Source organism: Pelobates fuscus, chromosome 5, assembly GCF_036172605.1.
Source record: "Pelobates fuscus isolate aPelFus1 chromosome 5, aPelFus1.pri, whole genome shotgun sequence".
In the NCBI taxonomy this organism is placed as follows: domain Eukaryota; kingdom Metazoa; phylum Chordata; class Amphibia; order Anura; family Pelobatidae; genus Pelobates; species Pelobates fuscus.
In genome coordinates, this window is record NC_086321.1 from 223,939,710 (window position 1) to 223,965,682 (window position 25,973).

General features: G+C 40.3%; 1 protein-coding gene across 2 annotated transcripts in view; it reads right to left on the bottom strand.

Moving 5' to 3' along the window:
- The window catches only part of LOC134611326 (tight junction protein ZO-2-like), a 46,545-nt gene extending 21,402 nt beyond the window's left edge, over nucleotides 1-25,143 (bottom strand). The window contains exons 1-5 of one of the 2 annotated variants that reach the window (XM_063455062.1): nucleotides 25,003-25,143; nucleotides 24,714-24,833; nucleotides 9,452-9,505; nucleotides 1,651-1,775; nucleotides 421-523 (exon numbers count right to left, since the gene is read on the bottom strand). In XM_063455062.1, coding sequence (XP_063311132.1) covers nucleotides 421-523; nucleotides 1,651-1,775; nucleotides 9,452-9,505; nucleotides 24,714-24,737 — 306 coding nt within the window. In that variant the 5' untranslated portion in view covers nucleotides 24,738-24,833; nucleotides 25,003-25,143. Of the gene's footprint in view, nucleotides 1-420; nucleotides 524-1,650; nucleotides 1,776-9,451; nucleotides 9,506-24,713 lie in introns of both variants that reach the window. The other variant, XM_063455063.1, reaches the window with a different exon arrangement.
- Nucleotides 25,144-25,973: the final 830 nt, after the last annotated feature.

The window sequence follows — 25,973 nt, forward strand, 5'->3', positions numbered from 1 at the left end:
TGCACTCTTACCTTAAGGGTTTCAACTGTTCTTACACAGAGATCTCTCAAAATTGAGATTCAGAAGCCGAAGGCTGCCTGGGTGACCTGGAGATCGGCGCTGGAGAATGGTCTAACCCCTTTAGGTAAGAGTGCGCCCAGGGGCCTTCAGGGACCATGACATTTAGATTAAGTTGTTATGGTGACCGGAGTGTCCCTGTAAGAATTAGCTGCATATACACAAGAATTATGTATTCTGTCTGGATACGGTTCATTGCTGGTTTGTGAGGTTCTTTTTTATTATTAAACAAAGAAAATTATTCAATAAATTGTAATCTACTGCATTTCTAGCTAAGGTAGCCACTTCTGAGTAAATGACCAACTGCAGCAATATACCAGACAGAATACTAGGTAATAATAAGAAGAAGAAGATAATAGTCACCAGAACAGCTATTTTTCCGCATTTCCTTAGCTGCTGAACTGCAAATGAATGTGGCACATTCTCCAGGAGAGTTCCATTAACCATAACAACCCTGTCATTTTCTCTAGAACAAAAATAACATTCAATCATTAGAAAAGTGAAGTCTGTAGGACACAAAAGTTGATGTTTACACTGGGCTGCTCAAAATATATTACCGTAAGTTTGCAACTAGCAATGCAATCCATGTATGGATTTATTAATCCATTTACTCAGATCTACATTTTATATGACAGGCTCAATGTAGAGGTGTATGACACTATATAGCAGCACAGTGAACTACATTCCTCTACTATTAAATGACTGACATACTGGGGATGTATGAAAACCAGAGGGGACCTTGTGTATCCAGACTCGTATTATATGATGCACAGGAAGCCATCTAATTTGAATTTCTACATCTTCATAAATAAAATCAGCAAAATAAGTGAAATCATACAAAACGTTTCTCGCACCACTGCACTAACAGTGTGTGTAAAAAAAGCATTCTAAGCTGTGTTAGCATTACATTACAGCACCCTATTAAAAACCTCTTTAGTACCAGCCACATCACATGCTGTGATCACACTCCAGTACTTAAAGAGGATATGCTACTATCCAATGTAATAAATATTTACCACAAACATTTTCATAAGACTGGGTGATGCTATGGCAGTATGGAATTTCTAGCAATAGTAGAGTGTCTGAGGATGAACCTGATATGAGGACATACACTGACCCTTAACCCCTTAACCCCTTAAGGACCAAACTTCTGGAATAAAAGGGAATCATGACATGTCACACATGTCATGTGTCCTTAAGGGGTTAAGGACACGAGATGTGTGACATGTCATGATTCCCTTTTATTCCAGACGTTTGGTCCTTAAGGCTACACTGAGTGAATCCTATCATGCCATCATTAAAAAAAAATACATTCTTAAAAATGCCTACATAACGCAAAAACTTTTCCTAGATCTTATAGTGCCATTATATTGGCTCAAGATGCTTTTTTGAAATAATTTTTGAAGCCTTAACTGTGAAGGAAGATGCATCTGGCATGTTGGGAAAAGTATAAAAGGAGATTTGGAAAAGTGAGGATACTGACCGGCTAGCAGGTACCACAGTAACTACAGATAATTACCCAGGCTTTATAATGAGGATACCGTAACATTCAAACATTTGTTGAATTCTGTAAGTAACAAGAATTTTGCTTACAGAAGGCTGCCGTCTGCTGGACCTCCTGGAAGCACATCTGAAATCACAATGGAGTTGTCACCATTTTTAAAATGTGGATTATCTCTTCCTCCAGAAACCGCAATGCCAAATCCTTTCCTTGGATCCTAACAGCAGCAAGAAATTAAAACATTTTAGATCATCAGAACATAAATCAAGCATGCACTCATTCATAGCACATCTGAAATCACAATGTTAAATATTTAATGTAGCATAATGGAAGAAAGAAAAACCAAAATTTAAAAAAAGGACCACTTCATCTCAATAAAGATCTTGTCATTTTAACACTGCAAAATGTAAAAGAATATAAAATAAAAAATAAATACAATACAAAACATTACAGCTTTATAGAAACTGCAGTGTTTAACTTGCAGGGTTAAATCCACCTCTACTAGCGGTCTTCCTGACAACCACAAGAGGCACTTTCACCTCCAGAACCTAGCAAAACTTTGTGCTGGAATCAAATGCTGTGCATTGAATGGAAGAGTGCAGCTTTATCAAAGCACACCTAGTTCCAATCCATTGCTTCTCTACTAGAAGCAATGGTTGGAGAAGATCGCAAATAGTGTCAGCTTAGAAGAGGACATCGCCGGTAGCGGACCAGGAGGCTGCATCGCAAGACTATGTTGAGAGGGAGGCAAGTGATCTTTATTTTACTGAGCAAAGAGGGGTGGACAGTGATCACTTCACTATATGGAAACCTATAGTCCCAAAATAACAATTAATCATTTTCAAATAGGTTCCCTTTAATATTGTGTGCGATTATAAATGGTGTATTCAAGAATGTATGGCAGCTAAGATTTGACTACAGGTACTTCTCAGGTTATCGACCGGGTTCCGTTTCTACGACCTTGTCGTAGAACGTATTGGTCGTTAAGTGAGGAATTAAGAGATTCCTTGCTCTGATGCGCATGCAGAGCTGGACTTGGAACTAAAAGCAGCCCTGGAAAAAAAATTATATACCTGCCCAATAATGCGTCACGCCTGCATAGTGTGCCGATATAAGCGCTACGGAATCTGTTGGCGCTATATAAATGGCAATAATAATAATAATAATAATAATAATAATAATAATAATAATAATAGAGGTGGAAAAGATAACTTAAAATGTAAAAACTATTACACCAACAAAAGAAAGAATTTAGGGCTTCAAAATAAACCGTGACCAGACCGTTTTTCAATTTTCTTACCGTTAAGGACCAAGGCTTTTTTTACATTTCTGTGGTGTTTGCATTTAGCTGTAATTTCCCTCTTACTCATTTACTGTGCCCACACACATTATATACAGTTCTTCTCGCCATTAAATGATCTTCCTAAAGATACCATTATTTTCATCATACCATATAATTTACTATAAGCGTTTATAATTTTGTTATAAACTGAAACATCGATCCACATGTTTTAATAATTTTTCCAACAAATCGCTCACCCACACGACGCACATTATACACACATTCTAAATATATTTAACTATTAACTACAGTAATACCGACATTTGCAGGGGATACGTTCCAAGACCCCCCGCAAATTTTGAAAACGCGCGACTTTTGGATGGAAAATAATATTATTGTCCAGGAGAGAAAATAACTTGAATAGAGGGTTGAAATCTTTATCATTGGATCACTAGTAGTGAGTCAATGATAAAGATTACACCCCCCCTCCCTCATTCCATGCAATTACCTGGTCCTGGGAGTTCCTCCCGCGCGGCCGTCTGCAAAGAGCACTGGGATGAAGAGATGCCATCTACCCTGTACAGTGAAAACCGGGATTCATCTGTGAAGAGAACACCTCTCCAAAGTGCCAGACGCAATCGAATGTGAGCGTTTGCCCACTCAAGTTGTTTACAATGACAAACTGCAGTCAGGTCAAGACCCCCGATGAGCTTCCCTGAGACGGTTTCTGACAGTTTGTGCAGAAATTATTTGGTTATGCACGCCAGCAGCTGTCCGGGTAGCTGGTCTTGGGGGTGAAGATGCTGGATGTGGAGGTCCTGGGCTGGTGTGGTTACACGTGGTCTGTGGTTGTGAAGCTGGTTGGATGTACTACCAAATTCTCTTAAACGCCTTTGGAAACAGCTTGTGGTAGAGAAATGAACATTCAATTCATGGGCATAAAGTTCTGAGTTCAGCTCATGAAAAATGGGGGCAAAAACAAAAAGTTTATAATTTTTGTTCAGTGTATATACACACATACATATAATACATATACATATAACACACACACACACACACACACACACACACATTTCTCAAAGTACACTTATAATGCAATCATATATATGCATTATTTATGTATATATTATAAAACGATTATATACACACACACACACACACACACACACACACACACTTTTTATTATTATTTTTCTTTTTCACCTGTCTGGGGGATTGCCTGGCAGCCCCCCTGCTGGTAGCTCCATAGACTGCAATTGCGGCCATGTCATTATGGTGATCATATGGCCCTGGAGGGCCGCGGTGGACGGAGCTGCTACAGGGGGACTGCTGGGGTCTCAGGCAGTCCTCCCTCCCCCCCACCCCCCCATCGTATGGGATCGTCGCAGGTCCAGGTAAGTGTAGGGGTGATTTTTGCCGTGGACTGTCGTTACCGGACAGTTTTTGTCGGATGTAACCAGTAGATCCGCAGACTGGAAAGGGTTAATGAAGCCGTTTTGGTGTATAGATCATGCCCCTGCAGTCTCACTGCCAGTTAGGAGTTAAATCACGTTGTTTATGCAGCCCTAGCCACACCTCCCTGCATGTGGCTTACACAGCCTTCCTAAACACTTCCTGTAAAGCAAAATCTAATATTTACACTTCCATTATTGCAAATTTTGTTTAATTTAGCATATATTATTTCCTGCACTGTTAATAGCTTGCTAGGCCTTGCAGGAGCCTCCTGTGTATGATTAAAGTTCAATTTACAGAGCAGATAAAACCTTCTTAAGGAAGTTAACTTCTGATTGAAAATGGAAAAAAAATATGCAGGTTGTGTCGGTCACAGCCAGGGGAGTTGTTGCTAGGGCTGCACAGACAAAACAAGAGAGATTTAAATGGCAAAGAATTGAGCAGTGAGACTTCAGAGGCGTGATCTATACACAAAAACTGCTTTATTAAGTTAATTTGTTTTGGTGACTGTAGTGTCCCTTTAAGGACAGACAATCAGGAGCATGATAAGCAGAAACTCTACATCCAAGGTATCAATTATTCTATTGAACCGTTTTGATTAGGTAGTCTACAATGCGTGTAACAAGTACTCCGTGAACAAATGTTTTAGTACCATTGTAACATTTTAATGGCTAGTGTACTTGCAAAATATTTTTTTTCACCAGCAGCCAATTCATTAACAGTTTAGATAATTATCTCAGAGAATACAAACCACAAGTTAAACTTGAAGTATCAAAACAGAGTACAGTCTGCAATCACTTTACCAAGCTACGGATAGTTTAGTTTAAAATGAACAAACCAGATTACTATGAAACCAATAAAAGAGAGGAGCAGGCACTTTCATAGCCATGTAAGTGGTATGCTTAAATTACTGTCCTGTAACAAAGACCGATAAACAGACAGGTCATTCAATTGCAGGAGCTCTCTGGTGCTCAATGCCAGACACACCCAACTGTTAAAATAAGAGTGTTTTTTCTAAATGGTGGTGTGATCAAGTCATGTAATGAAAACCTTTTACTTATGAAGTCTGTTAATGCAGAGTTCAGCAAATTAAAGTTATTATTCATGATAAAAAAAAAGAAAAAAAAAAAAAAGAAATAAACCATACCAAAAACGTATAATTTATACGTCAGCATCTTTTATTTTGAGTAGGGCTGTGTGTCTAGAAAGGTTAGGCCATATTTACTGCTGAAAGTTTTGGTTTAGCATAGTCATTAACTGCCTCTATAAAATGTATCATTACAAGAAAACATTGAGGTTTAAAAGGAAAGTATGATCCAAAAATATCAAAGTGTCACTTAAAAATGAAAAACATTTAAAATTTGACAAACCATATACTGTTCATAATATTGATGTGTGTGTGTGTGTGTGTTTTAATGTAATACAATTTGCAGCTGTTAACTTTCACTACCATGCACTTTTTAATTGGAACAATATTAGCATAACACTTTTATTTGAAGCAAGGTATACATAGAGTATGTAAAAAACTTGTTTATAGATTGCCATGTACATTTAAACCAATGTTTTCACTTATTCAGCCATTAAAGTTTTCCATTTCCTAAATACGGTACTTTTATAGACTGTAAACAGTGTCCTTGCAATATTTCACACAGGGTCTGAAGTGCTAGTATAAAAAGCAAATGTGTTTTTCTCACATACAATAGGTGTGACAATAATAAAGAAAAATGGTCAAATACCTTTGCGAATAGGCACCTGTAATGACCCTGAAAGCATTGCTGGCAGCACATATAACTAAAAATGGTTTAGATTTAAAAAAAAAAAAAAAAGATTGTTTGCATTTTAACATAATGCCCAAATACAGAAAATACAGTCAAATATATATTTCTAAAATAAAGACATTTTTAAAAGCACTTTAGCAATCATTATTAATCTCTGGACTGCTATTGCATTGCTAACCGTGAAACTGTATATTTCAGTCCCTTCTCACTCCCTTGTGACTGTAGGAATGATACAACCGTTTTAAACTTCCTGTACGGTTTGGAAGCAGAGTGTGAGCTCACAATTCTATTTTATTTATTTGAGTGCTAAATTTCATTCTGCAAAATACATAAAAGCGTAAAAAAAAATTATACTATATTCTGGTAGTGAAGATGCGATCATTTTATAAAAATAAATAGCTTGTTTTGGGAGGTGGAGAAAACCAGAATAGAGCAGGGATAATGGCAAAAACATAGGCTCTTAGGTTAGTCACAAATGTTGAATATGCTATACAATCAGTCACTGATAGGCAAGGGGAAATGCGTGTGGAGTATATAGAACAAGGCTGAATTAGAGTTACACTGGTTTAAGATATTTATTTTTGCCAGTTCTGGTGAGTTACAAAAGAACACTTATTACCACCTATACTTTGATTTTTTTTTAAACTATCGACAGTCCATTATATGATATTAAAGTAAAAGTTGTATCAACATTAAATCATAGCTTTATAAACAGACCACCTTTCCGGCAGCTGATTGTGAAACATGTACTGTACAGAGATAGGGCTTCAATGTAAACAACTAGATGTTTTATCAGCACTTGCACCTCTTACACAGCTGGTTAATAGACATATGGAGGGCCTGCCACAATCAGAAAATCTAAACAGATCCTGTATACAGTTTCCCATGAGTGCCTAGGAATCTGATTTATTTTTTTTACTGCAGGGCATAAATGTGGTTTAGTCCATACTAATGTTTGTTTTCTTTTGGCGGTTGGCATTATTAGAGCCAAATATGTGTTGAATGTCTGCAAATTCCAAGAAGAGTTTTACTCAAGAAAAAAACAACATACAATGTGAGGGGAGATAAGAACCATTGGGCCCATCTAGTCTGCCCAACATTTCGACATACTTTTAATTAGTCCCTGGCCTTATCTTAAGTCTAGGATAGCCTTATGCATAAACCCCCTCACTGTGTTAACCTCTACCACTTCTGCTGGAAGGCTATTCCATGCATCCACTACCATCTCAGTAAAGTAATACTTCCTGATATTTTTAAACCTTTGCCCCTCTAATTTAAAACTGTCCTCTTGTTGTTGTAGTTTTTCTTCTTTTAAATACAGACTCCTCCTTTACTGTGTTGATTCCCTTTATGTATTTAAAATGTTTCTATCATATCCCCCCCGTCTTGTCTTTCCTCCAAGCTATACATGTTAAGTTCCTTTAATCTTTCCTTGTAAGTTTTATCCTGCAATCCATGAACCAGTTTAGTAGTCCTTCTCTGAACTCGCTATAAAATTATCAATATCCTTCTGAAGATACGGTCTCCAGTACTGCGTACAATACTCCAAGTGAGGTCTCACCAGTGTTCTGTACAATGGCATGAGCACTTCCCTCTTTCTACTGCTAATACCTCTCCCTATACAACCAAGCCTTCCGCTCGCATTTCCTGATGCTCTATTACATTGTCTGCCTACCTTTAAGTCATCTGAAATAATGACTCCTACAATCAATTTCTGTAGATGTTGAGGTTAGGAGGGACTACTCTACTCTACTCTACGGTTTTTACGTCCAAGGTGCATTGTCTTGCACTAATCCACATTAAATGTCAGGTGCCACAGCTCTGACCATTTTTCTAAATCATTTGCCATTTGGCTTATCCCTCCTGGAACATCAACCTTGATACAAATTTTAGTATCATCAGCAAAAAGACATACCTTACCATCATGGTCTCTGAAAGTCAGAAATGGAATGATGTATAAACCGGTTATTACTACATTTGCATCTGCTTTTATTTCTCATTACTGAATATGACAGATACTTACAAGTATGCTATAAACATGGAAACGGCTCACTGAAAATTATGTTTTTATAGGCATGCAAACTACAAAAAATTCCAATAATCCTAATAGAATGGTTTATAAGCCTTTTCATTTATTATAAATGTGAAACATGTTTGACTATGTATATCTCTCAAAAGCTTTCGTTAACAGGATACCTCCCAATGTTCAATATTAATTTTTGGCCCCAGCCCTCAAATCGAGACCACTTCAGAGGCATGCATTAGGTCAGACTAACATGTAAGCTGTTCTGGGCAAGCTTACTCTGACAAAATGCTGTATTATATTATCCCAGGTAATTCCCCTGTGTTCGGTACACAAATCTACCAAAAACCAACCACCCCCTGGCTCATTGAACTTAAAAGAAACTACAGACTTAAGTGCTCTCCCTGTGTGGCTGCTGTTTGTATAACCGAACAACACGTGCTGGAGAAAACGTCGGCCATGGTGTCACACGAACGCAGCCAGCGGGACTTGGTTCGTCAAGTGTCTGGAACTATAAGTCGGATACTCGGCTTTGCAAACAGTGGTGATTTTATACGAACGCCTGCTTCTTTTCCTGACAAGACAGGAGAGGGCTGTTCGGTAGGATTGTTTGCAAAGACTAGGCGAACAATCGCTACCTATAATCCAGCGGAACCGTTCAAAATTGTATTCGTTTCTGAACTCCCAAAAGTGACCAACCGCTACCACTATTTCTCTGGTACTAATTTGGGCAGACGCCACGTGTGCGCTCGATCAGAACTTTACCCCAGTGGCGATTCGGCTGTGTTCGTGGGATCTGAGCGTCATTTGGATATGTTGGGCGCTCAGATCCAGGCTATCCGGAGATATAATGCTTGTGGGAGTTTAGATATATATTATGTGTACTTTTTAATATTTTATAGTTTTTTTACTTTGTAACTCTAGTGCCTGGGAGATAAATACACTAAATTATCTCACAGAGACTCCTGGGCGTGTTGTGGGAGTGTTTTACCATGTCTTTGCTTGAGACCCCATGCTGGGGGTCTGTGTATATAAGTGGGCCATCCGGCCAGAATAAAACATTTCTTGTTGTGCCCTTCATCAAGTCTCGACTAGTATTTGGGTACACAAATGACAAAAAGATTGATTTGTTCTCACAACCTGCTTTGGATTTCGGGAGAGTACGAACGAGCTATACTCACTAAGCCTCTAGCATTTTGGGAGTGTGCGAACGAACGGAGTATACAAAATACCAGGGGTTGGTTACACTTACCTTTGAACCAGCCTTTCATGTTCAAAAATGCCCATCATCGTTAACCTGACAAAGTGAAAACCAACAAATCGTACAGGACGTATAAACAATATTTTTGTATTCTCACCCTTTGTAAAGTCACAGTGTACTGTTCCCATACCATCTCTTCCATGCCAAGTCCCTGGAGAAGAAGACAATGAAAAACATATTAGCATTTTATAAATATAATCAACTACTTTTGTAGGAGTCGCCATCATATTTCCATACCCATTTTTATCAGGATTTTCCAACCGGCAGAACCACAGCTGCCTTTATAGAGCATTTATGATTATTTACTATCAAATAGTTTCACTTAGTTATCACTTTATTATAGTAAATATGCAGGACACAAAATGTTCACTCTCCACCAGCAATTAGCAAGATGGAGATTCATTCACACACAGTCCGCAGGTGGTGTAGTTTGATTTTTTTTTTTCTTGTTTAAATAAAGTTTTATTTGGTTACCTAAATATGATTTTTTTTTTTTATTAAGCAATTTTTGTTCACATACATGCATGACTTTTACATTGAGTAAGGTTTAGTGAGTTGCAACCTTTTAAGATCATCAGTCATAAATTATCAATCATAAAAAATTTTGTACTAAAGTCACAATCCGTTTCACAGTTATTTTTCATTACATGTTGCGAGTTTTTAACTTAACCTTGGGGAGGTAAACCTGGATGGGGTGGGTGGTCCGCTGGGTTGCATTTTCTTAAGAAGGGGTTGGATCCTACTGTACCTTGGATATTGCGGCTTTTAATGTGTCTGTTGTGTGTGTTAGTTTGCGAGTTTGGCGTCGTGTCTTGCCTCTGGGGTGTTTAACCTATGGGTGCCCAGTTGGTTTGGAATGGTCGACTTGTTCCATTCCTGTGTTGTTTTGGCCATATCTGGGGTTTGGTAATGGCCGGGGTTTGTTTGAGCATTACATACTTCTGCGTTGGAAGCGGTCCTTACAAGTTTTATTTATGAGAGCGCGGCTGTCGGCACTTTGGTTAGGCTTGGATCTTTAGTGGTAGGTTCATCAGTGGACATCATCTCGTTCCACTTTTCCCAGGCTATTCTCCATACTTTGGATTGTTGGTTCGCTGCCTGTCTTGCTGCGCATTCAGAGAGTTTATTTTGAGTTACTAGGTTAATACATTCTTGTATTGTTGGGGGTTCTGTGTTGCGCCATTTTCTGCTGATCAGCGTCAGTGCTGTTATTTTTATTTGATAGGCTAGGTATGCCTTTGCTTTTGTGAGTTTTGCAGGATAGTTATGTAGTAAGAATGTTTCTGGGTTATGGGGCAGAGTAATTTCTGTGACCAAGGTCACCAGGTCGGCCACTTTTTGCCAGTAATGTGTTAGTTTAGGGCATCCCCACCAGGTGTGGATCATGTCTCTTAAATTGTTGAGACATCTCCAGCATTGATCAGATACCATTGGGTGTATCTTGTGTAGTCGTTTTGGCACCAGGTACAGCAACTTTTTTGAGAGTTCTATGTGGGATGAACAGAGTGTTAATTTTTTGTGGGTGGTGAATCTTTTCCCATGTTTTGTCCGGGATGTTGAGGTTTAGCTCACGTTCCCAGGATTGGATGAATGGTAACATTTTAATGTTCTCTTCCTTATTTAGGTTTGTATATAGCAGTGAGATCGTTTTTTTCGCTGGCAATTGTGTCGTCATAACCCGTTCAAAGGCAGTCAGCCGCAGCTCACTCACAATTTTCATTGTTGGTACATAGTGTTTGAGCAACCATGACCGTACTTGAAAGTATGAAAACTCAGCTATGCTCGAGAGGTTATAATCTTTTTGTAATTGGGGGAAGGGTATGATTGTTTTCCCCTGCATTAGTTGTGTGATACATTTGATGTGATGTCTTTCCCATAATCGGGAGTTAAAGTTGGGGATTAACATTTGTAAGGTGCCAATTGTCATGGCAGGGGAGTGCGCTTTTGTCCTGCATAGGATCGCCCTGTTTGCTTCCCAGATATGTTTTGTTAGGGCTGTTGTAGGTAACATCGATATGTTTTTAAGTCTAAGGGGGGGGGGTCCAAATGATGAACAAAAAGTGATGTTCCGGTTAAGTGCCAGATTCCAGTGCTACCCACTGTGGGTGTCTATCTTGTGTTTGTACTGTTACAATAGGGTTAATGTTGGCTGCTTTATAGTATTGCTGAATGTTAGGGAGGTTCATGCTTGCCCTGGTGTGACTTTTATACATCGTGGGTCTTTTGTGCGCCCATATGAATTGGTTCAGTAGTTTTTGGTTTTCCCTAAAGTAGGGGGACTGAACCTTTATGGGGAGATTCCTGAATAGATACTGGTACTTAGGGAGGATCACCATTTTCACTGCGCATACTCGGCCTGACCATGAGATAAAAAAATTTTATGCCATCCTTGAAGAAGCGTTTTCACTTGGTTTTGTAGCGTTACATAGTTTGCTTTAAAGAGCTGGGTGGTCATTGCTATGATTTTTTTACCTAGGAAGGTAAGGCGATCTGTCCTCCAGTCATATTGGAATTGGGGTTACCTAAATATTTGATGTTATCCAAATACTTTTTATCACTTTCATTTCAGTTCTTTGGTTTATACCTGGCACATTGATTTATTACTTGAAACATCGGAGGAAAACCATCCAAAGAATCCTAGGTGGGGATTATACCACACACGCCTGATACAATAAAAAGAGCAGACTATGTGTAAGTATATTTTCTTATATGGGTTATACTTACATGTATTAAGAGAACTATTAGCTTTCCTTTTTTATTTCAGGTGGTCTACCTCACTATTACCATGTTGTGAATTACTGTCAGAGGATCCTGCAAGTGTGGATTAAAAACCACTGGTTTTCTGTGCTTTTTCATACACTGACACAAAGTGAAGCTGCCCAAGAAAAAATACATGAAAATTTGAAAAAGAATTGTCACTATAGGATTTTTTATTTTTTATTTTTATTTCCTGGTATTTTTTTTCCTTTTTCAGGTCTGTAGCCATCATTTCCAAAGTCCCCTGCTACTTCTGGTCTCAAAACCCCATGACATCACTTAGATTGTTAACTCATGGACAACCTTAGCACGTTGTACAAAAGAGCTTCAATGGCTTGATCTCCGCTTATGGGTAGGGCGCTCTTTACCATTTGTATTTGTCTGTGTATATTGTACATTGTATATCACTGTGGAATATGTTGGCGCTTTATAAATACAGTAATGAATAAAACACTTGTGTGTAGTCCTCCCTCAATGAATGAATGAAAAAAAACCAAAAAACTGTCTTATCTGTACAAAGTGTCTTTCTCCTGTCTTCACAGTTGCAACATAGACTATTTTCCCATAAGACATTTGCCACTCACTTCCTTTGGCCTCATTTTATTGATAAAAAAAAAAAAGGAACCGCACTCAAATCCTCTTAAAACCCGGTGCACCGAAGCTGGACCAGCAAATCCAAAACAAGCATAATAAAACACGCATTTAATCATTTTATTTTAAAGACATACTTCTTAATCTGTGAAAGTCACCAACTTTTCAAGTGTTCACATCTAATTTATATTAAATTTATTTCCCCCCCCCCCAACGATATTGGTTCACTGTATAGTTTCCCTATTTATTCCAGCATGTCTTATTACATATTCCTCGTCGCTCTGTAAGTATACCTATGATATATTAGAACTTTGTAAAGCACTATATAAGAAATGTTAAAGGAACAATAGTCTTAGAAATACAAACATACATTTCTAACACTAAAGTGTTATAAGAACCAGATTTTTGCACTCACTAGAACTAATAAAATGGGTGTTTTCCTCACCTTTAATCCCACAGCTCCAGTCTTCATGCAGCCTCCCTACCTTTGCTCAATTCAAATACAATTCAACCAATTCAATGCTACCCCATAGTGCACATGCATGGCAAATTGCTGTACTGCACCAATCAGCACCTCCTCATAGAGATGCACTTACTCAATGCATCTCTATGGGGGAGAGTTCAGGGTATCCATACAAAGCATGGAGACAGAACATTTTGTCCTGCAATCTTTGCAGGACCGAACCCAGGAAATCATTCTAGTAGCAGGACAGTCACTAGAGGTTGTGTTAGGCTGTTGTTACATTAAGCTGTAGTGGTTCTGGTGCATATAGTGTCCCTTTAAATAATATATAAAATTCATAACTATTTATATGTATTTTTACTTTTGTGCAAATATTTGTGTAGCATTAAAACATGATGTGTCAGTTAAATTAACCATCACAATAATTTATGAATGTGGCTTTCTGTGTAGATCAAGCATGTCATCAAACATGCGGCCCACAGTGAACATATTTGTGGCCCGGCTGCCCTGGGGCCGCTTTCATCTGTGGCTGCGAGCAGCAAGAAAGAAAAAATATTTCCTGATTCTTGCTCTCCTGGCTACAAGAGGGCACAGTGGCTGTGTGGCTGCTGAGCAGAAAAGAGCAGCCATTCCCGCTTAACTCCTGCTTGCAGTGCCAGAGGAGCATCTGGCCTGCTTCAGCAGGGCTGGAGCTGGAACTGAAGGACGGACAGGACGTTTTAAGGTAGGAGAAGAGGGGGCAGTGTATTAATTTGAGGGAGGGGGCCAGTGTATGCATTTGGGGGGGGGGGGGTGCAGAGTGGTGGTGGTGGGGAGGGGTCCCTCTAGAATTAACCCTGCCTGCTGTAAACATAGCAGTTTCAGAGAAAATGCTATGTTTGCAATAGGGTTAATCCAGCCTCTAGTGGCTGTCTCATTGACAGCCGCTAGAGGTGCTTCTCGCTGTGATTTTCACAGTGAGAAGATGCCAGCGTCCATAGGAAAGCAGTGAGAATGCTTTCCTATGGACTGGCTGAATGCGCGCGCGGCTCTTGCCACGCATGCACATTCAGCCAATGACCTCAGAAAAGGGAGGAGAGTCCCAGCGCCGAGGGAGAAAGGTAAGGGATTAACCCCCTTCCTCCCACTTCAGTGCAGCAGGAGTGGGACCCTGAGGGTGGGGGCACCCTCAGGGCACTATAGTAGTCCTTTAGTTAAAGAGGAAATGGGCAGTGTATTAACCTGGAAGAGGGGGGGGGGGGGGAGCGAGCCAGTGTATTAAATTGGGCAGTGGTGGCAGTATATTAAATGGGAGGGAGGGTGCAGTGTATTGATTTGGGGAAGTCGGGGGGGGGGGCATTGTATTAAATTGGGAAGGGGTGGGCAGTGTATTTGTTTGAGGGAACCAGTGTATTAGAGTGGTGGGGGCAGTGAATTAAAGTAGAGTGGTGGAAGTGGGGGCAAGTCTATTCAATTAGAGTGGTGGGGGGCAGTGTATTAGATTGGGTGAAGGGGTGAAGTGGATGAGTGGAGGGGCAGTGTGTTGGATTTGGGGGCAACGTGTCAGATTGGGTCTGCATGGAGGAGCTGAATGCTCCCCATGGAGATGCTGATTGGCTGTGCAGCTTTTTGCCACACATGCACAATAGCCTCCCAATGCTTTCCTATGGGAAAGCATTGGATTGGCTGATATCAAGTGTGAAGAACACTCATAGAACTTCAAAATAAACAACATAACGTCATTTGTTTTTTTACAGCTGTGCAACAGAATACATTCACCATTTAGGTCCCATTACCAATCCATTTCTTAATATGTCAAGGTAGTTGGACTGAAACGTTTATATGAAAACACATTTCTTAAAATAAATTCGGTCTTTTGTTTATTTTATTGCCCTACGAGCGTGAGGACGTCCAGTGTCAGTTAGGCAACTTTTTATTATTATTTATACTGTACTTTTCTAAATAAACCTACGTTTCTATGGAAACTGAAGTTTTTTTTGCAGCCCACAAAACGTAAACCTTGTTTATTTGGCCCGTCTTAGCCTTTGAGTTTGACATGCTTGGTGTAGAGCTTTAAAACTATATGCAATAGCTGTGTGTCACAGTGTTATAATTATCTGGCCACCACAAGTACACATTTCTGTCTTGAGTAGATTAGCCTACCACTGAGATGTGTTCCAGGAATTCTGAATTAATTTAACTCAAGCGTAGTGTGCTGTATACATTTTAACAGGCTGTTTTATACATCAAAACCATCTTCTCCCAAGGTAACATTTAACAGTTCACAATGCAGAGGAAAAATGATGATATTTAATTGGTGTTAAATTGCACATAATCTGGAAAGCAATGCTTAATATTTGAAACTCTATATGCAGGTAGACACAATATTTTTGAAGTATTGTTCGATCAGTGCGTCATCTTATTGTATCCTAGTCCTTTTTAGAGAACACAAGCATGGTACCATAGCTACAAGTGGTGATGGCTTATTAGAAGATAGACGTTACTCCAAAAAAAAAAAAAAAAAAAAAGGTTATATATGAAAACAAACTGAAGAAAAAAAAAAAACGCAATAAAAACCACAAACACTGTATAGGGTGTTATTTGACCGCACGGTGTGGAAGTACATAGACCTTTTCTAGCTATAAATTTACAAGCATAAACAAACAATTTCAGATACAATAGATATACAGAGATGACCACTCCACATGACTATTAAGGGACAATATATTCCCACTTTCATTCAGAGTGGTTATTTGCAATGGTGTCAATGGTGCCATTGAATTTAGGCTCTGCACTTCAAGGGTTGGACTACTACTGAGTGACCATAGTCTCTTGCCAGCAACACTTTGGGTTAAAGTTAAAAATATGCCTGCTGTAATGGGGTTTGACTTCTTCCCTGGAGTCCTCTCCCACCTTTTCTACCAACACCAGAGTGCATGAAGCATCTAAGCAGGAGGTTCTATTCATTTTTTTTTAAATCAATTTTCGTGAGCCAAGTCCTGCAGAGCTCATTGGCTGAGATTTATCAGCTTGGTACATTTAGTGTTAACAATACTTTTACAATTACAGTGAAGAGAACACTAGCAACATGGCATTATTTGGATTTGAACGAGCATTTAAAAAAAGCATCTGAAGTTCCATTATAATTTCAACATGTAAAATAATCATAATGTTTTCCCAGTATCACATTGTCCTGATGGGAGCGCTGCATCAATGTGAAACCTTCACTATAGTAAAATACAGTTAAAGGACCACTATAGGCACCCAAAACACTTCGGCTCAATGAAGTTGTCTGGGTGCCAGGTTCCCCAGGTTTTAACATAGTTTCAGAACCTCTGAAAATCCAGCCTCTAGTGGCTGTCTCACTGACAGCCACTAGAGGCGCTTCCCACTGTGAAAATTACAGTGAGAAGACGCTGGAGATCCATAGGAAAGCATTGAGAAATGCTTTCCTATGGACTGTTTGAATGTGTGCATGGCTCTTGCCGCGCATGCACATTCGGCGCTGAGGTTGACAGAGGGAGAGTTCCCCAGCGCCGAGGGAGCCCTGAGCTGGAAAAAGGCAAGTGTTTAACCCCTTCAGCCCCGCGGGACTGGGACTTTGAGGTTGGGGGGGGGGGGACCTAAAGACCCTATAGTGCCAGGAAAACTAGTTTGTTTTCCTGGCACTATAGCGGTCCTTTAAGTAACAATTTTGTGGGAAAGAGCTACATAAACATAGCACTTTCTGCCCACTGTTAGTCATATTTAATTACAAGGAACTCTCTTGGAGAAAAAAAATAAATAAAAAAAAAAAAAAAAAAAAAAATCGATCTTCCGGCTCTAAAATCATGACATAGAAGCGTTCACATGTTAAGTGGGACACAGTCAGCAAGGAACTAACAAATGCTTTATTACGGGAAACACAAGACATTTTGATTGGTTTTTTTGTTTTGTTTAGAAAGTAGGTGCTGGCCCCCTGAGAAAAATGTAGTTTACTCACCTATTTCCCACGCGGCGCTGGTTTCGCCCCTACCCACGCTGTACCTCTATAGCTGAGATCATCAATCCAATGCTTTACTATAGAAAGCATACAGTGGCTGCCGCGCATGCACGGCAAAACATCACACCACGCTGCGCCAATCAGCATCTCCGCATAGAGATGCATTGGATCAATGCATCTCTATTAGGCAAGTTAAGCAAAACACAACTTTACCAAAGAATTGCAAATTAGGTCAAAACAGCTAAAATAGCTGGAAAGTTGAAGGGTTTTCTTTGTTTTTTCACACATACAATTTGGAAAATGTTTTTCGTCAATTGTCTACCATCCTGTTTTGAAAAAGAAGCCCTATGTAGGATGTACAAAAAGCAATGGATAGGAAGTTTCTTTCCCCATAACCTAAACGTGCACACCAACTTTAACGTCAGTTTGCCTATATTTTATTCTGTATATTGAATAAGAAGATACCAGACAAGCAACTCTGCTGAAATCAGAAGCATGTTGTGGTTCTCACAATGTTCATGTTTATGAGAGACTTTGTGAAAAAATGCCAACAGCCATTATTGAACCACGGGACAATTGCCAAGTATATTTCAAAATTGCTCTCAACGAAAAAAAAACCAACAAAAGTTACATTATGATGTGCGCAAGGCATCTCAGAACATGGAAAAATATCTAATTTTAGAAAGGTCTTAGCATTAATGATACTTCCTCTTTAAATTATACAAGCTTATCGAGATTGACCCCTAAAGGTCTTGGGAAGAAAAACAAATAAAAATTAAGCAAAGAATGACTTTGGATAATGTAACATGCAACTCCTTTTTTAAAATTCCTAGTATGCATGCCTTGTCAGTAAAACATCCCAGAGCCCTGTGGTTTTTTTTTTTTAAAGAAAGCAGCTGCACAGAGAGATTAAACAGTTGGATGCATTTACGATAGTTTTAAAGACAATTAAAAACTTATCACCTTGGACAAATATACAGGGCTAGGAAATCATTAAAAAAATAACTTCCTGGAACCTATGAGTAAATTCTTAGGTTGTTCATTACTGATGCTGCAAAAAAATAATAATAAATAATAATAGTATATGATCACTGCCAGCAAACAAACTAAGCCATGCACTGCTGACTTAGTTTAGTGATGAGAGCTTCCTGATCTCACGGAGTAGTAGTGATGGCAGAGAGCGGTGCCTAGCTTACTGAAGTGCTTTATGTGTAAAGAGTATGGGCTCCTCCCTTCCCCCCCAGCAAAGTAAACCTTGTTACACCTGCACTGCAGTCAGACAGCCAGTCCTGTTACTTGGCAGGGGAGTCAAAAAGGCACTTGTCCAGAGATCCTGCTTTTAAGAGACTTGTAAAACTCCATTGAAGTCTGATTGGGCAGCCACAGAAATACTTCACTGGGGGATAAGTGGAAGGCTTGAAGTTGCTGCAGATACTAGATCTGCAGCTATTGTAAGCCAAACTTTTCTACATCTCCAAAGAAAACCTGCATATTTACTTTGGTGGTATAGCAACCAGTTTTTTTTTTTATATGGTGTTCCTTTAATGTTACTTAAAAAGGTGACTCTAAGCACCATAACCACTTCAGCATTCTCAAGTGGTAACAGTGCAATGACGCAGTTCGCATTGCGTTTCTGCTAAAAACACTACCAGAATCAAGATATATAGCTTTTATTGGAATGATGTAACTCCACTCCCTTTTCAGCTGTTTATATACTGGCTATACTAAAAAGACACTATAGTCACCAAAACAACTACAGCTTATTCTATCTGTTCTGGTAAGTAGATTCATTCCCTTCAGGCGTTTTGCAGTCTTTACATTACAGCCTGGTGATAACTTCACTGGCCACTCCTCAGATGGCTACTAGAGGTGCTTCCTGGGGCAGTGCTGCACAATTTGCAGTACTGCCTTTCAGCGTCTCCACCCTCTGCATGCAGACACTGAACTTCCCTCATAGAGATGCAGTGATTCTATTAATCTCTGAGGAGATGCTAATTGGCCAGGGCTGTGTTTGACTTGCGCTGGCTCTGCCCCGATCTGCCTCTTTAACCGGCTTAGCCAATCCTATGTGGAAGCATTGTGATTGGCTCAGGCCACCACTTCTGATGACGTCAGCAGACAGAGGCAGCAGCTGCAGACTTCAATAGAAGCAAGATTTTACGATATTTAGGGAGGCGAGGGAGGCGGGCTAGATGGTAGTTTAACACAATAGGGTCAGGAATACAGGTTTATGTTCCTGGCCCTATAGTGTTCCTTTAATTGTATCTACATTGTGTATGTAGTGTCAACATGCCTCATACACAGCTTGGGCTGAGCTCTCTCTCCCCTAAAGAGAGCGCGGAGACTTGTGGTCTGCACAAAGCTTAACGTAGCATTGTTCACAAAGATAGCAGCTGTGGTATGGCTGCTGTCAGTTTAATGAGCAGTTCCACTGATGCTAAGTGATGAACTACTCTTGGGTTTATTGGATGGGTCTATTCCATTGTACAGTGCACCAAGAAACAATAAAAACACAGGCTTCTTGTTTTTATTTATTCTAAACCAAACTGTATTATACCAAATATACTTTTAAAAGAAAAGAGCTTGACACAAGTTATAGGTGATGTTTAATATTTAGCAGTATAAATTTCAGAGAAATTAAAGTTTCCATTTTAAATCATTACTTGTAGATGTCTATGTTCAGATGCAAATTTCTGATATTTATTAAAACACTAGCCACTTTTGCATGCATGAATTCACGAATTCTGTATAAAACACGACCTGCATGTTTATTTAATCCCACACTGCTAGGTGAAGGAGGACACAACGTGTAATAAAATAAAAATAAAAAACATACACAGAGTAACTAGCAGTGTGCAAAATCAGATTCCTAGTCCCAATCTAGTGTCAGGGTTTAAATTATTTGGTCTGCCCATGGTTGGTGGGAGTTGCACTCCTGGGCAATAGCTGCTATCTGCATAAAAGTTGCCATTAATTCAGCTTCCCTCCAGTTAAAGAAAAACTCAAAGCACCAGAACTATTGAAATAGTAACAGAAAAGGGGCTAAATCAAATCAGCTCTGTCACCCATAAAAAATAAAATCATAAAGATAAAACCTTTGAAATTCTCACATTTCACGATAATTCCAACCCAGTCAAAAGATATACTGACAACAACTAGGGACTACTTTGTCTCAGTATTTTCCTCAGCTTGACAAGAGACAGAACTACCTTTTATCAAGCTTGTCATTTCCCCCAGCCATCACCAGTGATGGCTACAGAGAAGATAGGGGCAAGGGGTGCGGGGGGGTGGGAAGGGAGATGCTCTTTCTATGAAGGATTCCAGTCTTGTGTGATCCTCCATAGACCTTAAAGGGCCACTATAGTGCCAGGAAAATAAACTTGTTTTCCTGGCACTATAGGGTCTTTAGGTGTGTCCATCACCCTCAGGGTCCCACTCCCGCTGGGCTCAAGGGGGCTGAAGGGGTTAAACACTTACCTTTCTCCAACTCGGGGCTACCTCGGCGCTGGGGATCTCTCCTCCTCCTCCCGACGTCAGTGCTGAAAGCCGTACACATTCAAACAGTCCATAGGAAAGCATTTCTCAATGCTTTCCTATGGACGTCCAGCGTCTTCTCACTGTGATTTTCACAGTGAGAAGCGCCTCTAGTGGCTGTCAGTGAGACAGCCACTAGAGGCTGGATTAACCCTAGTGTAAACATAGTAGTTGCTCTGAAACTGCTATGTTTACAGCTGCAAAGTTAAAACCTGGGGGACCTGGCACCCAGACAACTTAATTGAGCTTAAAGGACCACTATAGGCACCCAGACCACTTCAGCTTAATGAAGTGGTCTGGGTGCCTGGTCCAGCTAGGGTTAACCCCTTTTTTCTATAAACATAGCAGTTTCAGAAAAACTGCTATGTTTACATTAGGGTTAATCCAGCCTCTAGTGGCTGTCTCATTAACAGCCACTAGAGGCGCGTGCGTGCTTCTCACTGTGAAAATCACAGTGAGAAGACGCCAGCGTCCATAGGAAAGCATTGTGAATGCTTTCCTATGAGACTAGCTGAATGCGCGCGCGGCTATTGCCGCGCATGCGCATTCAGCCAGAGATGAGGCAGAGAGCTCCCCGCCCAGCGCTGTTGAAAGAGGTAAGTTTAACCCCTTCCTCTCCATCCAGCCCGGTGGGAGGGGGTCCCTGAGGGTGGGGGCACCCTCAGGGCACTATAGTGCCAGGAAAATTAGTATGTTTTCCTGGCCCTATAGTGGTCCTTTAATGCTGTACAGGTTCAGACAAGTATAACCTAACTTCCCCATGCCTCCCCCATGGCCACAGCACCCCTATAAGCAATGTCACAGTCAAGTGGTCTTTGCAAGTTATGCGAAAGACCCTGGGTGGAGACACAGCAGCTTTAAGGATATCAGCCTTAAACTATACAGGAGTAATCACCCATCTATCTGAGCCATCGAGGACATGTAAATCACATGCTGCTCTAAGATTTAAGAAACTCCAGACCTAACCCTGTAGCAGGTTTGGCCCCAATTTATATATACAATGTTCTGTTTTCTGCTAACTTTATTAAAGATTTAGAAAGGGACATCAAAACCCACTTGTGGTTTCCCCATCTTCCACCAAGTATGCTCAACAGCAGAAAAAGGCATTTGTAAGGATGACAGAGGGAGCCAAGATGGTAGCTTTCAGTACCAGGATAGAGCCAAGTACAGTGATGTAGATATATCTGCATTTAAACATTCAAATTTAAGCTCTGACAAACACAGATTTCCCACATGTAGAACAGAAGATAAATACACATAATATCTCCTGGGAAGGGATAATACCCCTTTTACACGATGCCAATGACAAAGGTTTAAGAAGTCAAAAAATATTGAGATGGCGGAGCCTAACAGCGGAGCAGAGCGGACGCAACTCACCGGAGCTCCGACTAAACCGCGACGAAATTGGGGTAAACACCGCTCGGACCGAGCTATTTTACAACCGGTCCAACCACGTATAGCTGGGAAGTCACCCGGAGCTTGCCTAAAGAAGCAACAGCAGCACGAGTCACTGCCTACCACACGCAGGCAGACGGGAAGTGGCCATTCCCTCTGCTAAGGTACAGGGTGACTCATCGTCCACAGTAGACCCCACCAGAGACTTCCCCCCCCTACCCCCCCCTGCCGGAGAGGGAGATCCCGGTACCACTCACATACCACAGAAGATATGGGGCGCAAGCATAAAAGGCAGTTCCAGACGGAGAGGCCTGCCATACAGGATATTAGGCTATCCTTTGGGAGGGCACCCCAGCAAACATTCGCCCTAATGTCATGATTCCCTTTTATTCCAGAAGTTTGGTCCTTAAGGGGTTAACAAGCTGGGCCGACCAGCCGCCAACATGCCAGAAGAAACAAACCGGGAGGATACATCACAAGAGAAAAGGGCCGTAGGGAGAGCGAAACAACAGAGCGGTCCGACCAAGCGACACCTGCCTAATACCAGGGAGAGCTCCGGAATGCCATAAATGTTATCAAGGAACGGTCGGTGTGCTGTTTCCCTCAATATTGTCATGTTTTAAATATTTTATTGTATTCTTTATATAACTTTGAGACCTGTGGGCAGTTACCGCTCGCTGATGCGACATATCAATATACATGGCCTATAGATGAACACAAGTACCACTAATGTCTCTACACATGGCCTTTCTCCTTTCTTTGTCTTTTATTTTTGTTTTGTTTTGTTGAACCATACCGAGCCTTAAAATAATCTTCAACTGTTTATTCCTCATATATAAATGACACAGATGTATATCATGTGCATAACTCTAATAAAATACAAATTTAAAATAAAAATTAAAAAAAAAAAAAATATTGAGATAACTTTAGCTATGCATCTGCAATTACATTGGCTGGTAAAATGTAAAAAAAAAAAAAAATTGACTACTATGCACCCAAGAAGCAGAAAAAGTATTTGCCATCACCAGGCACTGTGACTGTCTCTTAAAGTGCCAGGTCCCTCAGGTTTTAACCCTTCAGATGTAAACATAGCAGTTTCAGAGAAACTGCTATGTTTACATTGCAGGGCTAAGCCAACCTCTAGTGGCCGTTTTCTTGACAACCGCTAGAGACGCTTCTGCGAGGCTGGATGCGAAAATCGCATCCAGAACGTCCATAAGAAAGCATTCAGACCATATGGACTGTTTGAATCCGCGCAGCTCTTGCGGCGCATGCACATTCTGCTCCACTCGGGAGCTGACGTCGGAGTGGGAGGAGAGGTCACCAGCGCCGAGGGAGCCCGGCGCTGGATAAAGGCAAGTGGCTGAAGGGGTTTTAACCCCTTCAGTGCCAAGGGAAGGGGACCCTGAGGGTGGGGGTCCCAAGGATGACACTATAGTGATCCTTTAAGAGAAAAAACAGGGGAGTTCATGGCACACTTGGTTTGTATGATTTTGTTTGATCACTGTGCAACAAAACCCTGGAGGTGTGTACTTATATTAACCAGTTAAAAGTTAGGGAGTAAAAAGAGAAAAAGTTTCAAGGCAGATACAATGTACATTACGTGAAGTTTTCAGTCTACAGCTCTGTTAAATCTCAGTACAACTTCTCAAATGTTCTCTGTGCTTTCTCTTTACCATTGTTGTTAAATTCCCCCTAATTAAAAGCAAAATAGCAACATCCAGTCTTTCGACTGAAAAGTGTACATATTTGTTTATATTGTAATATGTACTATTTATGTACCTTTAAAATTTTAAAAGGAAAAAAAGTCAATAAACAACCAATATAATTGTATTTTTCTAAATGTGCTGCACAGTTAAAAGTTGGACTTCATTTTAAAATCCAGTGTTTATGGAGTACTGTTCAAAAGTTATTTCCTACATGAAATGGAATAAATTATACCATTTGGCAGGCCATTAGCCTCCTTCATGTTATTTCATTAATAAAGCTGTGCTTGGACATATATCCATGGCTGGATGCAAATAAAGTCATACAGTTACTGGGGACTGAGATCATGTACTATGGCAACCCAAGATATTGGTTGGCATGAAGTGGCAAAGATTTTTGTAAACCAGTGCAGTTGTAATGAAATGGATGAGAAAAAGCAGGAAGCTCCTGGTCTCAGAGGGTTGTTTACTAAAGGGAGAAGGGTCGTGAATTCAAAGTGAACTTCCAATTTAAAAACACAACATTTGGATAATGTAGTCAATTCACATTAGTAAACAATGCAGTTAAAAACCTATTCGCGATAAAAAGTTAAGCAAATCCCTGTATCACAAGCTATTGCTAGTAAATCACGATAGAGTTAATGTAGTTTTGCCTAGTATTTAAGAATTTCAGTCAGTGGATACGCTCACGGGAAATTAAAGCAACAGAAAAATAAAGAATATCTTTCAAAAAAAAACAAAAAACGAAAGTGTTTTATTTCCACAAGTGTAAAAAAAAAGTCAACATTTGAATTGCTAATTGACCATTTCACCAGTCCTCCCCCTACCTGTTGTTTAAACATAAAAGATCACTTTTAAAAGAAAGTAACAAAGCACAAACTCCAGCATTCATGCGTAGAACGAAAACAACATGAACACTCACTGCTCATGGGTGACCCACATTCAGCCTTACCTGGAAGTGAGGTCTGACAGCCATTTTAGGAGCAAGAAACCAGGTGGAGTGCAACAAAAATCCAGTTTCGCTCCCAGAGCACCTCCTTGTCCTATTGTAGCTGCTTGTAGAGGTGATCACCTGTGTACAGACAGGAGGCAGGACTTATGGCAGATCATGAACAAGGCTGGGGTGTGGACTCCTGCTGTGACCCTATCCAGGAATAACGTGCCTCCTACAAACAGGAACTCTCTCCCAGCTTGGGGAGGGAAGGCAGCCCTGGCTGCTGTGTAGAAGAGCTGACACCCACCTGCCCTGCCCAGCCCAACTCAGCAGGTCTGACGTGCTCACCTCGCTGCTCTGTGTAATATGATCTGAGTCAGACCCAAAGAAATGCATTCACACAGGCTCAAACCCAAGGGAGACTGTGGGAAGCCAGGCAATGAAATGCAGGCTGACGGGAGGAGGGGGGAGTTTTGTTTGAAGGCAGAAGGCATATTACAGAAAAAAAAAAAACAGCATGTGATGGAATAACAGCAACAAATGTTTACCCTGGCATTCCATCTCCCCCTCCCCAGGAGACACGGAGTACTCACTTATAGGGTCACCCAGGCAGTCACACCTCAGTGTGCCTTCCTAAGTAGTCATTTAATGCACATCCGTCCACAGAGCGTGATAAAACACCCCACCAATATTATGGTGCATGAATTAGGCATATGTAAACATCATTAGAGATTAAGACATCTGTCCTTCCTTGTTAGGCAGCTGAATTATGAGCTAAATGGATTTCAGCAGTGTGTGCATAAATAGTCATAGCTTGCATATAGGTACATATATGTCATTCTATTTTTAAAAAATGCCAATAAAAAAGTTGCCTTAAAAAAAGATGTTATTAGATCCAGTAGACTGGTGTAAAAATGTGGCGGCTGTAGGTTTGCTGTAGATTTAGGGTATGATTTGTTTTGCAGAGAATCATAGAAATTACAGTTCCGTGTAGGTAGGAATTCCACTAACTTAAAGTCCCCCTTAACAACAAAGTCCCAAACCATAAACATCCCCTAACCTTAATAGAGTTATTCACTAGAGTGGAAATTCAAATTAAATCTCAAATTTAAGGTTAAAATAGCCAAACTGGAAAAATTCTCTAAATCAGCTATGCCTCCAGGTTTGCTTGTTTGGTCTTAGGTTTACTAAAACTCAATGGTCTTCAACTGGTCGTCCGCGGACTGGCACCGGTCCTCAAGAATTTATTGCTGGTCCGTGAAAGCTTTCACCCGACTA